The sequence below is a fragment of the Aristolochia californica genome, unplaced genomic scaffold (genome assembly GCF_029961685.1).
Source record: "Aristolochia californica isolate CCGP_79_NKW_82.1479 unplaced genomic scaffold, dmAriCali1.0.hap1 SCAF_9, whole genome shotgun sequence".
NCBI classification, from domain to species: domain Eukaryota; kingdom Viridiplantae; phylum Streptophyta; class Magnoliopsida; order Piperales; family Aristolochiaceae; genus Aristolochia; species Aristolochia californica.
In genome coordinates this window covers 24146926-24159945 of record NW_027182290.1, presented here as the reverse complement: position 1 = coordinate 24159945, position 13020 = coordinate 24146926, and the positions used below count along the sequence as shown (strand labels likewise).

General features: G+C 35.8%; 1 protein-coding gene across 2 annotated transcripts in view; it reads right to left on the bottom strand.

The window, feature by feature from the left end:
• The window catches only part of LOC137942225 (ubiquitin-like domain-containing protein CIP73), a 59297-nt gene extending 46496 nt beyond the window's left edge, over positions 1-12801 (bottom strand). For both annotated transcript variants that reach the window (XM_068787929.1, XM_068787930.1), the window contains exons 1-4: positions 12611-12801; positions 10108-10259; positions 9860-9977; positions 8489-8581 (exon numbers count right to left, since the gene is read on the bottom strand). In XM_068787929.1, coding sequence (XP_068644030.1) covers positions 8489-8581; positions 9860-9977; positions 10108-10236 — 340 coding nt within the window. In that variant the 5' untranslated portion in view covers positions 10237-10259; positions 12611-12801. The remainder of the gene's footprint in view (positions 1-8488; positions 8582-9859; positions 9978-10107; positions 10260-12610) is intronic.
• Between the last annotated feature and the right edge of the window lie 219 nt (positions 12802-13020).

Genomic DNA, 13020 nt, shown 5'->3' with positions numbered 1-13020 from the left:
TATGGTGGCATGCTAGTTCTGGCAGATCTCCTGAGTTCAATCACAGGAATGTTCTGATTTACTTTTGGAGGTATGTTTTCCTGGTCTTCCTGAGCAATATTCTCCATCTCAATAACTGGAAGATCTCTCAACTGGATCACTTCAAAATTCTTGGCTTTATCACTTGTGCTCTCAGACTTTGTTCTCAACCTTTCTTAATACATGGTACCTTCATTGAATATCACGTCCTTGCTCCTGATTACCTTACAACTTCGGTCATCCCAGAAGCGATAACCAAACTCGGTACCACCATAGCCAATAAAGAAACATATCTTAGATTTAGCATCAAGTTTACTTCTAATAGCATAATCAATGTGAATATAAGAGACAACCAAAACCTTTCAAGAAATAAAGATTTACCTCTTTGCCGCTCCAGACCTCTTCTGGTATTTTGCAATCCAATGGTGTTGAGGGACCTTTGTTGATCAAATATGCAGCATTGCTAATAGCCTCAGACCAGAACATCTTTGGCAATCCTGTATGTAATCTCATGCTCGTTCAAGGCTATGTTCATCCTCTCAACTACACCATTATGTTAAGGTTTTCCAAGAATGGTCTTCTTCATCTTGATTCCATTATCAGCACAATATCGATTGAAATCATCATCTATGTATTTTCCCTATTATCTGACTGCAAGCACTTCACCTTCAAATTTGTCTCATTCTCAACCATTGCTCTCTATCTCTTGAATGTATCAAAGACATCAGATTTCTTTTTCAGGAAATAAACCCATAATTTTCTGCTTGCATCATCAATAAATGTCACATAGTAATTAGAACCACCAAGGGAGGTAACAATTGAAGGCCCCTACACATCTATGTGAACCAACTCCATTTTGCTGTCTTTTGCTCCTTTCTAGCCTTAGAAAAGCTAACCCTTTTCTACTTGCCAAAAATACAACCTTCACACAAACTATTGTTTACAGTTTTCAACCTTGGTAGCTTCCCTTTGGACTAAAGCACTTTCATTTCCTTCTCGCTCATGTGACCAAGCCTATAATACCACAAATAAGAATCAGTAACAGCATCAGCAACTGCAACCGTGTCTCTGCAATTGGAAGTGATGTACAAAGTTCCAGTTTTAACTCCTCATGCAACAACCATGGCTCCGTTAGTGACTTTCCAGGCAGCACCATTAAAAGTCACATTATGACCTTCATCATCAAGCTGCCCTATTGAGATCAGATTACGCATCATTTTGGTACATGTCTCACCTTGCGAATTTTCCACATTGACCCGTTTGACATTTTCAAACTAACATTACCAATACCGACAATATCCAAAAGTTCTCCATCAACAAGATACACCTTCCCATGATCTCTAGCAACATAATTCTCCATGATCTCACGATAAGCAATGGTGAGAAAAGAAGCTTCTGAATCTAACACCCAAGAGTCATCAACCGACAAGAGTAAAGCATCTTGTACCTCTTCAATCACCGCATTTATAACATCGCTTTTCTTTTCATCCTTCTTCGGAGCTCTGTAGTTCTTCTTTAGGTGATCAGACTTGCCACAATTCTAGCATTCCACATTCCTTCCGAATTTGGACTTGCTTCTACCATTCCTTGACTTCCCTCTACCATTGCCCTTGTTGAAATTCATCTCGAAGTGCCTGCCCCTAGTATGGACACTTAGGGCAAAATTAGATGTCGACAATTCTTCGGAGTCCTTTCTACGAACTTCCTCCACAAGAATGGTATCCCAACCATCATTAAAAATCAACTTCGCGTTGCCTACAGAGTTGTTGACCACAGCCCTCATAGGCTCCCAACAATTTGGCAGAGACGCCAAAAGAATTAAAGCACGAACATCATCATCAAATTTAATTTGAATGGAGGTCAGTTGATTGACATCGTGCTAAACTCATTCAAATATCATGTCACTGATGTATTTTCTGTCATCTTTAAATTGAAGAGTTTTTTAATAAGATGTACCTTATCATTTGCAGAAGGCTTCTCGTACATATCTAACAGAATCTTCATCATCCCCGTTGTGGTTTCCTCCGACACCACATGATGAGCAACGTTCTTCGACAATGTTAACCGGACCACTCCCAACACCTGTCTATCAAGGAGATTCCACTCATCATTTTCATCCCTTCTGGTATTATATCTAGAAGTGGTGAGTGCGTCTTTTTACTGTATAGATAGTCTTCGATCTGCATCCTCCAGAACGCAAAATCCATACCATCGAACTTGTTAATTCCAAGTGCAGATCCTTCTCTGCCAACCATTGCTCTCAATCACGAACCAAAGCTCTGATCCACTTGTTAGGAATTAGACGCCCTAATTCCAAACTAATGAGAGAAATAATAATAATCGCAGAAGAAAGGAAAAGCAAGCATAAAAAAACAAACAACAAGATTTCTACAGGTATGCCTCAAGGTGAAACTACGTCCTGTCTTCCGCCGCTGCAATAATCCACTATGAAGATGAAAAATAGTTTACAAGAGAGATCGCACATACTTACAGGTGTTGTTTTTCTCTAACCCCTCTCGCCCACAACTGATGCTCCTCAGATGATAACCATAAAACCCTAATAGCGGCGCCCCCCAAATTATAAAGAGAAAATTAGGGCAACCGCTTTACAAGAGTGAAAGCGTACCGACTCAGTGTAGGGTGTTGATTAGGCTCCACAACTTAACAAATATCAAATATGACCAGTTCCTTCGAATAACTGAACTGGGATAATGAGCAACCAAGCCATAGCCATAAGCCCAGGTAAGTATTGAGTGAATAACTTGCTCAATAACAGCTCCCACCAAGTATGGAAGTCCTTAAAAGTACAGGCATTGCTCTCCGTCCACAGATGCCAAAATACAGTTGTAACAACTTCCTGCCTTCAATTGAGAATGTGCATGTAGTAAACTGAGTGATAAAACCAGCAATCTGTGGGAAAACAACACCGGTCATCTCGACTCCTGAAAACAGAATGCCAAACATGTCGACAGAACAAGCAATGCAGTAGAAGATGTGGTGCCATTCTTCCACCTCTCCACACAACTTAACACAAACTAGCCAACACTACTTGACCTCTTTCAATTAGTTCGTCATAGGTCCAATCTTCCCATAGGCAGCATACTAGATAAAATGAAGAATATAAGGAGCATTACAATTCAAAACATAGGAGACCTTGGAACAACTAGCAGAAAGTGAAGGCGAAGCCAAAATCTTGTAATAAGTGTTGGAAAATGGGCCCAAACCCACACGAGAAGGAAGGCCCACATATCTAAGTGTGTAGAAGATGGGCCCAAGCCCACATATCTAAGTGTGTGGAAGATGGGCCCAAGCCCACAGACCAAAGAGAAGGCCCACAAGCCCACACAATGGTGGCATGATGGTAAATAAAGAGTCATCTAATAAAGATGGCACTGATGTAATTAGTTTATGATTTATGTCTCTTATTCATTCTTACTAGGGTGAAGGGTATTTTTGAAATATTAGTACTTTTGATATCTATAAATACAATTTAAGGGGGAGGATGTTTGGACAAGTCCATTACCCTAATCTTCCTCGTCTTTTCTCCAAATTCGTACTCTTCCTCTTCTCCTCTTAAAACCTTCTCTCCTCTTCTTTTTTCTCACCCCTTAATCCTCTTCTACTATGATTATACATCATGGAATCCTAAGTTTCAACATGGTATCAGAGCGAGCAATGATTTGAGATGTAAAAGGAGAAGAAGATAGAGAAGGGGGGAAGAAGAAGAAGAAGAAGAAGAAAAGGGGAAAAAAGGAGTTCCTCGTTTTTCCTTCAGCCTTATTTCTCAATTTCTATATTTCATAGGATGTTTCACTTTTGCCGTATTTTTCATATAGCAAATTATATCACGTTGGAAAGATATTTGAGTCTAGTTTACAACTCAAAAAGAATCGTTGAAATCAAATTTTTCTAGATAGAGAAATCGACATCTGAAGCAGCAGAAAAGTTTCGTGCAATAGCAAAAAACTTCAACTTTCAAGCCGTTTTATACCATCAAGAACAAGACTTTATATGGAGAATTATATATCAAAAGAAAGATCTATAAGTTTATTTTCTTACCTATTCAACTTTAGATGGATATATCAATCTTGGAAGAGTTAATGGCTATGCTTGCCAAAGAAGAAAGAGTACTTAGTTCGGCCAGATTATAGATTCCGAAATCTATTAGATTATTTATCTAAAAAATAATATATTTTATGAATAAAAGTTATACTTGGTTGAAAGGTATTTAAGTCTAGTTTTAGAAGGAGAAAATTTCATGTCAATCTTATCTATATTTAAGAAGATATTCGCATTGGAAGAATCAAAGGTCATGCTGGTATGTTGTTGCATGAGAAGATTCGAATTTAAGCCAAATGTTTTGCTTAACTTTTTGAGTTGTTATTGATCAACAATATCAGGAAAGTATCTCATTATCTACCCTTGGAAAAATTTTATTTGTTAACTAACAATATCTGAAAAGAATATTTAGAAGATCATCTTTATTTTAGAAACTTTCCTTGATTTATTTGTCAAAGATTGCTTGCCTAAAGATTTCAAGAAAAAAAAGGGCAAGGAAAGGCGTCTTCTTTGATTGCTAAGTTGGCACCAATTGAAATTTTGTGAGATTTTGTTGGTATTTTAAAAGATTACAAAGAATTTGATTTGGTATCCTTGCCTAAAAAATTAAGGCAAAAAAATATTGAAATATTTGGCTTGGCTTGAGTTACTTGGTTTACAATATTTGAGCTTTCTTTTACTTGATCATACAGTAGATGGATTAGCACTTGAGCTTGCAAAATATTTGTGGACTTCAAGCTGCTTGAGGGGTAGAATAGAAGGAGAAGTATGAAAAATGAACACATTGGAGATTATTTGATTTATTGATTACAACACTTGGTTCAACTTATTATTGGCAGTCTATTACTTGGCTTGACTCACTCACTATAAAAGCTACTATCTGCTATCTGCTACCGGCTTGACTCCAGCTTGATTATTACCCTGGATTATCCTCAGCTTATTACTTGGTGCATAGCTTCCTTATTTGTTAAAGAGAAGATATGGGAGGCCCTTACAAGGCTCTCACAGAAGAGTCAGTTGAAAGGTGTTTTAGTTATGTTAGTCTTCTATTTATGTTGAGTTATTTAATTATGCTAGGATTTATCTTTAAAAATTAGAGTTTGGGGTTATGGGGATAAGGGTAGTTTAATTGTAATTGGACTCTACTACTTTCCTTTATTATAAATAAAGGTTCACGTACTCAGATTATATCAAGTCAATGAAGTTTTTCTCCTTTCTATAAATTCAACATGGTATCAAAGCAGGTTTTGAGAGTTGACTCGGTCAACCCACAGAGATAATGTGATCCTTTTCTGATCTATTATCTCTAGCAGTGTAGGTTCGTATTTATCTTTTTTCTCTCTTTTTAGTCCCTATACCCATTGTCAGCTTTGTGTTTTCACCTTTATACTGAATTTTTCATATTGCATATTATATATTGACGAAAAGATATTTGAGTCTACTTTCCAACGAAAAATGAGTTTCGGCAATCGGAGTTTTCTACAAAGAGAAATTGATATTTGAAGCAAAAAAGGTCAGATTGCAAGAGGTTCGGGCAGCAACAGAGAGCTTTAACTTTCGAGTCAGCTTATGCCATCAAGAAAAAGACTATACAGAGAGTATTACATATTAAAAGACAGATCTGTAAGTCTATTTTCTTACTTATTCAACCAATTTTCAATCTGAATTTTCTAAATGGAGATATCGATCTTGGAAGAGTCAATATGGTTGTTAGCCAAAGAAGAAAGAGTACTTAGTTCGGCCAGATTATAGATTCCGAAATCTATCAGATTCTTTTTCTCAAAAAAGTATATTTTATGAAAAAAAAATTATACCTAGATGAAAGGTATTGAAGTCTAGTTTCAGAAGGAGAAAATTTCAGGTCAATATGCTCTATACTTAAGGAGATATTCGCATTGGAGTTGGCTAGGGTCTTGATACAGAATAAAGAGAACCAAGATATCAAAAATGATTCAAGAATGAATATTTTTATGTCAAATTTGATATCAAATTAAAGATATTTGAGTCTAGCTTCTTGATCAACAAACCATTTGTGATTCTAAGCTATATTTTTGGAGATATTGATATCAGAAATATTAAAGCTTCCTCACTCAGTGATGGACTCGCAGCAAATTATTTCACATGTCCTTATTAAAACTTTCATTATTTGATACGTGTTATTTGGGTATTGGCCCATATCCGTTGTTGCTATTCTCTTTGACTAAGACATTATTATGGATGACTCCTCGGTTGCTGACTATTATCAGCATTGGTTATTCTGATAAAGATTTGAATAAAGAACATTGTAGCCCCATCATCTTATCTTCCTTTGATTCCCATTATCGTGTTATAGTTATTTGGCAGACTTACTCCAACCGTCCTTTATTTGATTCTCATTTGCCCCTTTGGCCAAACCCTTTTGAAGCATTGCTTTGGTTGGTCCCTTTTATATATATGGGTGTTTTAAGTCCATTGAGACTTTTTATTGGTACCGTGGGTCTTTTATCGTCGCCTTGTGAATGACAAGCATTACCCACTTTAGTGATTATTATCACTATATTTGTTCGAAATCCGAGTTTGGTTTTGACTTATGTTTTATCAACCATTTCTACATTTGAGAGTCGGTGCTCTGTGTTGGGACACCGTGATGAAGGAGATTATTACTACATTTATGTTATTTGGTTCAAGTTGGGATCATTGTCATTACCTCCCAGCTTGAAGGAGAGTGTCAAAGAGAAGATATGGAAAGCTCTTGTAGGACTCTCACAGAAGGTCTCACAAAAGAGTCTCAGTTTAAAGGTGTTTTAGTTATGTTAGTCTTCAATTTATGTTGAGTTATTTAATTATGCTAGGACTCATCTTTAAGTGTTAGAGTTTGGGTGTAATTGGGACAAGGGTAGTTTAATTATAATTGGACTCTACTACTTTCCTCTATTATAAATAGGGGTTTATGTACTCAGATTACATCAAGTTAATGAAGTTTTTCTCTTTTCCATAAATTCAACATTATTCAATGATAGACTTGCTACAGATTATTTTATGTGTCTTTATTGCTCTTATAGACTTTTACTATCTACTGGTTATTCCCTAATATATAACTCTGCCTATTTGGTACATTGCCTCATTACCGCTACTGCGATTGTCTCTTTCCCTGAGACATTATTATTAAAGACTCCTCGGTTGTTGACTGTTGTCATCATTAGTTACTTCGATGAAGAAGAAAGCACATGGTGGCCCCAGACTATTATCTTCTAGTGATTACCATTTACCCCCTTATTTGGCATTTTTAATCCTACCATTTGAGAGTCGGTACCCTATGAAGGGACACCGTGATGGAGGAGTTTATTATTACACTTCTGAGCAATGCTTATAGACCCACTACCTACAAAGGATAGAAGTGTGCCCAACACCCAGCGTGAGTCAAGTCTATTATTCATCCAAAAGGTGTTTTTTTAGCTACCCTGAGAAAATGGGTAGACTCTGTGCCCCACAGTAGGGCTACTTTTCCGCCTGTAAAATTGAGCGAAAATTATTTTTTACTATGACCATTTGACTAGAATATGGAGCGATGTCTTATGGCTTGGAGTTAGATATGCATTCTTTTGTATTGATCTCGTTTAGCTCATTAGCAATATTCTTGGAATTTTGGTTTTATTGTAGAAAACCTCAAACCTCTAAAAGTGAGCTCATGCAAGAGAGCAAAAATTCTGCACTCTTTCTTCTCTTAGAAACTCACAAGGAATAAAAGATCTCTTCTATTCGCTCTTTCTTTTTCTCTTTGATTTCTTTCACGTATATTAATTGCAAGTGAGTAGATTAGTCTTCTATAACTCAGATTTTACACATTCATATCCCCTTTTTCATCACATACCTTTTTGAAGGGGTTCATAATTTATGAGAGGTTCTTTAATGAACCAATTATAGTCGAGAGACTCTAAAACTGTTATCTCGTTGGTAAGGAAAGACAACATATTTTTGCTTGGAGGTTTGATAGGGAGCTTACCCAAATCGAAGATATTGTGGACTCAATGAAGATAGTGAGTTCACATTCTTCATGAAGCCAATATTGCGGAAGATTGGTAAGCTAGGATGGGTCATTCCCAAACTGAAATGGCTGTCCTATTGGGGATGTATTGTAATTTTTCTATTTTTTGTTGCTGGGCTCTTTTGCCCTTTTGTTTTTCCTTTCTTGATTCCTAATACAAAATTTTGCCTATTTCAAAAAATGAAGGATACGAATTCTTCTATCAATGGGCAAAGATTATGCAACTCACACAAGAAAATTAGAACCTCAGTGCACAATGTCACAACCTGCTGACCTCAAACATCAATGCTCACTCGAATTTTTTCCAATATCACACAAGCAGGCATCCATGAAGAGTTAAAAAATTGATCACAATAAACAGATTCCTTAGGGTTTGATCTAGATTACCTGGTGCACTTTCCAATCCTGAAATGCCTGGTGGCGAAGATGACTGAAGTGGTTGCCTAACAACTAAATGCAGTGTGTGACCATCCTCCACATCTAACTCAAATTAAGTAAGAACATAAAATTTCTACAAATAAGTAAATGAAATTTCAATTAAAAGAATAATAAAGAGTCAGAATAAATTGCTGCATATATGCAATGTAACATAAATACAAGTGAAAGCAAAACTAGCAATTTCTTTCAACCTAATCTTTAAGGCTAACATGGATCCTTAAAGGTGCTATAAGAACAAGATACAGTAAAATTTGGCAGCATCAAATAGACTTAAAGAATGCAAGGAAAATTAAATGCTATTTATATGCGTATAATAACCATTAATTTCCATATTAACCTTTGAACAGATAATAAAATACAAAAGCACAATGAGAAAAACAAGGTAGCACCAACTAGAATAATTACACTGAACAATCCAAAGCCACACTCAAATGGATAGTCAAGTCCAGAAGTTCAAACAATTCTGACCGTCTGAAATGTCATAGCTTGAACAGGTTGATAATGATCCCAGGTTTGCAAGCCTCGTCAGACATTTGGGCTCACAAGAAAATAGAGAAGTTTCACACAACAACTTTTTTTTCTTCAAGACCACAGGGGTATAATAAAAATGTCGAGCCACTTACATCTGCATCTGCAGATTGTTAACATAGATAGACAAGGTTTGCTATTTTGCATGGGACCACTCGTTCAAGTTTACAAAGAGAGTAAAATGAATTATATTGCATGAATGAATAGCATCCTTCTAGAGAAGACAAAATCTAGTCTTTTTCTTTTAAAAAACAGTGAGAATTTCATAGCTACAATTCTGATTTATCCTGGTTATAGCTACAACAAAAGAAAATGCAGCATATCTATTGGATCATTCATATTGTTTTAGAAGATGAAAAATTTTGGTTACCAAATCAGAAGCAACACTATCAATTTCTAGAGATTCTAGCATACTAGTTCTCGTCACTACCTTGCTCATCAGACCGTATTAGATGAAATCAGCATCACATACAGAAGAGAGAATTCTCATTACTCATTACTCACTACAAAGAGATTTCATATTCTCAAGGCAATAGATTAAAAATGATGCTCATGCAGTTCAAGTAAATCAGAATAGCAAAAAAAAAAAAATTCTTTGAGAATGATAATGCACAAAAATATAAGCACATTAGAATACAAAGACAACCAATATCAATATGAAAAGATTATACTGCACCCAGTCAAGTAAAGGATTTTATGTCCACCAACTTTACTGGAAACCATAAGAAGCAAATTAGACAGATGCACAACTTGGGGCAAGCCAGTATAACTCAAATTGGTAAAAAAGGATACGGTATGCTGATAGAAGTTGATCATCCTTTAAAACTTTCCCCCGGCAGATTAGGCGTTGTTGTTCTGATAAGACACCTGTGACAGTTGCTATTTGTTGCTTTAAAGCAGGAACTGGCACCTGAATGGAAATAAGAATGAAAAAGAATAAAAGACTAAAAGAGGCTAAGAACTTTTAGTAACAGGTGTATCCAAATATATATATGTAAATGAAGTTACTAAGAAAAATAACAGAAGTTTTAAACACTCACACATTTATTCACTCTTAAGGTGAATGTTTGGGAATCTAAAGTTTTTATCTTTATTTCAACCATGGTCTCTGAACACTCAGCTTCGTTAGACCCAGAAATAATTACTTCATCTGGACCATTGGTTGCCATGGCTTCTGAAAAAACTTCAACACCTGCAAGTGACTCACAATGGTGGAATTCCTATGTGAGCAAGAAATATGAACAGAATATTGAAAGCAATATTTATATTTTTTGAATGATTACATGCATTAATTGCACAAAAGTGAAATATTATCAAGTAATACCTTCATTAATTCAGTAGCGAAACTCAAATGATCTAAAACGTTTTCATGCTAATTCGCCGTAAAATAATCAGGGAAACAGACAGATAGTGGAAAGGAGGGCAGAAAACCCAGTTACCATAATAACATTCAAATTTTCAAACGTAAAAAATCAATAAAAACACAATATCCACAGAAGATGAGGGCGCCAAAAATGAGAACAGTAAAGAAATATAGCAAAACTACGAAACATAAAATGTCATATTAGAAAGCATTACAAGTAGCACAAATATGCATGAAAGTAAGATACAATCATTTGAGATGTTCAGTGACGGCCTGATAGGAAGGGTCTTATCAATGTTAGTTGATGGACCAGCAAGACAAGGAAGAGTGCCAAAAATGACCTGAACAGAGAACTGAGGAAAGAGTTGAAGAAGACCAACCAAAGATTGTGATTAGCTAATGATTGCACTGAGTGGAAGAGAATGATGCACAAAGCTAACAACAACATGATTAGGATAAGGCACCAATGACAATGAGAATATTTACTTTACATAAATTACAACAGCAGAACACCAGATGCTTAATACCTAGTGAGAAACACTAGGTTGTTATCCGGCACTGTGTTTACGTTCTTTTCCACTTCTCAACCGAACATGGTAAATGTTCCAAAGCAATAATATGGCAAAAAAGCAGAACAAACAGTACACTCCTGCACCTATCCCTCTTGCATCTCATGCACAACAATCATTAATGAGACTAGACCTTCTATTTTTACATGGATTTTACAGAACAAAACTAGATGAGAATAGACAACTAGATTTCTATGCTTCTATAAACAGATGACTTCACGGTAATTTCTTATTTGAATATTGATTACACATACACACAACAATCCTTTTCCTCAGTGAGACTTGAACCGAAGACGTCACACTAAAAAACCCCCATATGGCCATTGAGACAAAGGCTCAATTCACACAGTAATTTCCTTTTTAACTCTTAACTATACTAATAGGGAAAAATATATCAAGAGTTAATATCCAATGGAAAAGAATCACCAACCACAAGAGATTGCAACTAAAACTATTAGCCATCAATTCTTTGCACTCTGCACTACATGATTCCATAAAAGGGTATCCGTTTAAATAAAAATTATAAAAGAAGATACCACAGAAATAGGAGCAGTAAATGACTTAATCCTAGCATGTTCTTCTGTCAAGATATTCATTGCTAAGGACAGTCATGCACTTATTGCAAATGAAGTGCATTTAATCTTCAATCAGACATTCAGCACCACAATCAATCAGATCAGAATGGAACATCTATGTCCACTGTAAATAAAAGGCCATCCATACAAAAACACGAAAAAATCATAAGAGAAGACACTGCCAAAATCGAAGCAGTAAATGAACAATCCTAGAAGGTTCAGCTGTCAAGATATCCATTGCAAAAGGTTTTAAGCACAGATACACTTATTGCAAAAGAAGTACATGTATGCCCCAATTCAGACATTCAGAACCACAACCAACCAGATCAGAATGGAACAATGAAGTTCATTGTAAGAAATAACTAGCACACGGACCAGGTGAACTTCAAGAGAGAGGTATACATTGATTCAGACCCTTAAAATGCGTAATAAAGTAAATTACAGTTAGTTCAATAAAGAACTTTGAGGCCAGCTTAATTAAAAATACCAACTACTCCTAAGTGATACTACTCTTCAGTACACCAAATATATTATTCTAATTGACGATCTTGGTCTCCGTCATCGAATTAGCTAAATGAGCTGTTCAACGAATTATATCCGTTTCCATTCTAAAGAAAATTTCAATATCCAAAGGATTTCCCAAGTTTACCAAACAAATAAAGGCAGCAAAGGATTCAGAAATGGAAGTATTCTTATGCAAAGCAATGGACTAAACGAAACATCCGAATTCAGAGAAACAACATATCTAACACTAGAATATACAATTTACATCAGCAATTAAGACATAGGGTTAAAATGACTTTCTTTATTAGAAAAGATAAAAGAGAAAGACGGAAAAGAGAATCATCAGAAGCATGATGTGGAAAATGGATATATCGAATAGGGTTTTTAACAACTCCACATGAGCTAAAACCCCGCTACCAGCAATAATAAAAAATAGAAGAGGTTTATTAAATCCAAGACGGGCGATCGCCACAATTAACAGCAGAGTATATGGAGAAAAGAATGAGAGGTGAAGGAGATTTACAAAACATGCCTTAAACAGAAGTCTCTGTAACAGCGCCGACACCAGAAAAAAGATTACTATGCTCTCTCGAGGAAGGGCGTTTTCTAATTAGAATGTCCTTTCCTCGGGAGAGTGAATCGAACTTCTTCGATTAGAGAACGCGCCCGTCGGTTTATAAGCAAGCCAGAGTGTTCAGCAGAGAGCAAGTATGGAGAGGCTTGATTCCCCTTCCGTATCTGGACCACACAGATAAAGTATACAGCGAGCGAAAGCCTGAAAATACTGATTAAAGAGTTGTCAGTTTATTAAGGGAAACCACGAAGACATAAATCAATTATATGCATGTATTCTATATATTATGTAGAAACTAATCATTTTAATTTTAAATATAGTGTAATTATTTACTGTGTCTATAGTCCTATATGTATGTTTTTAAACAT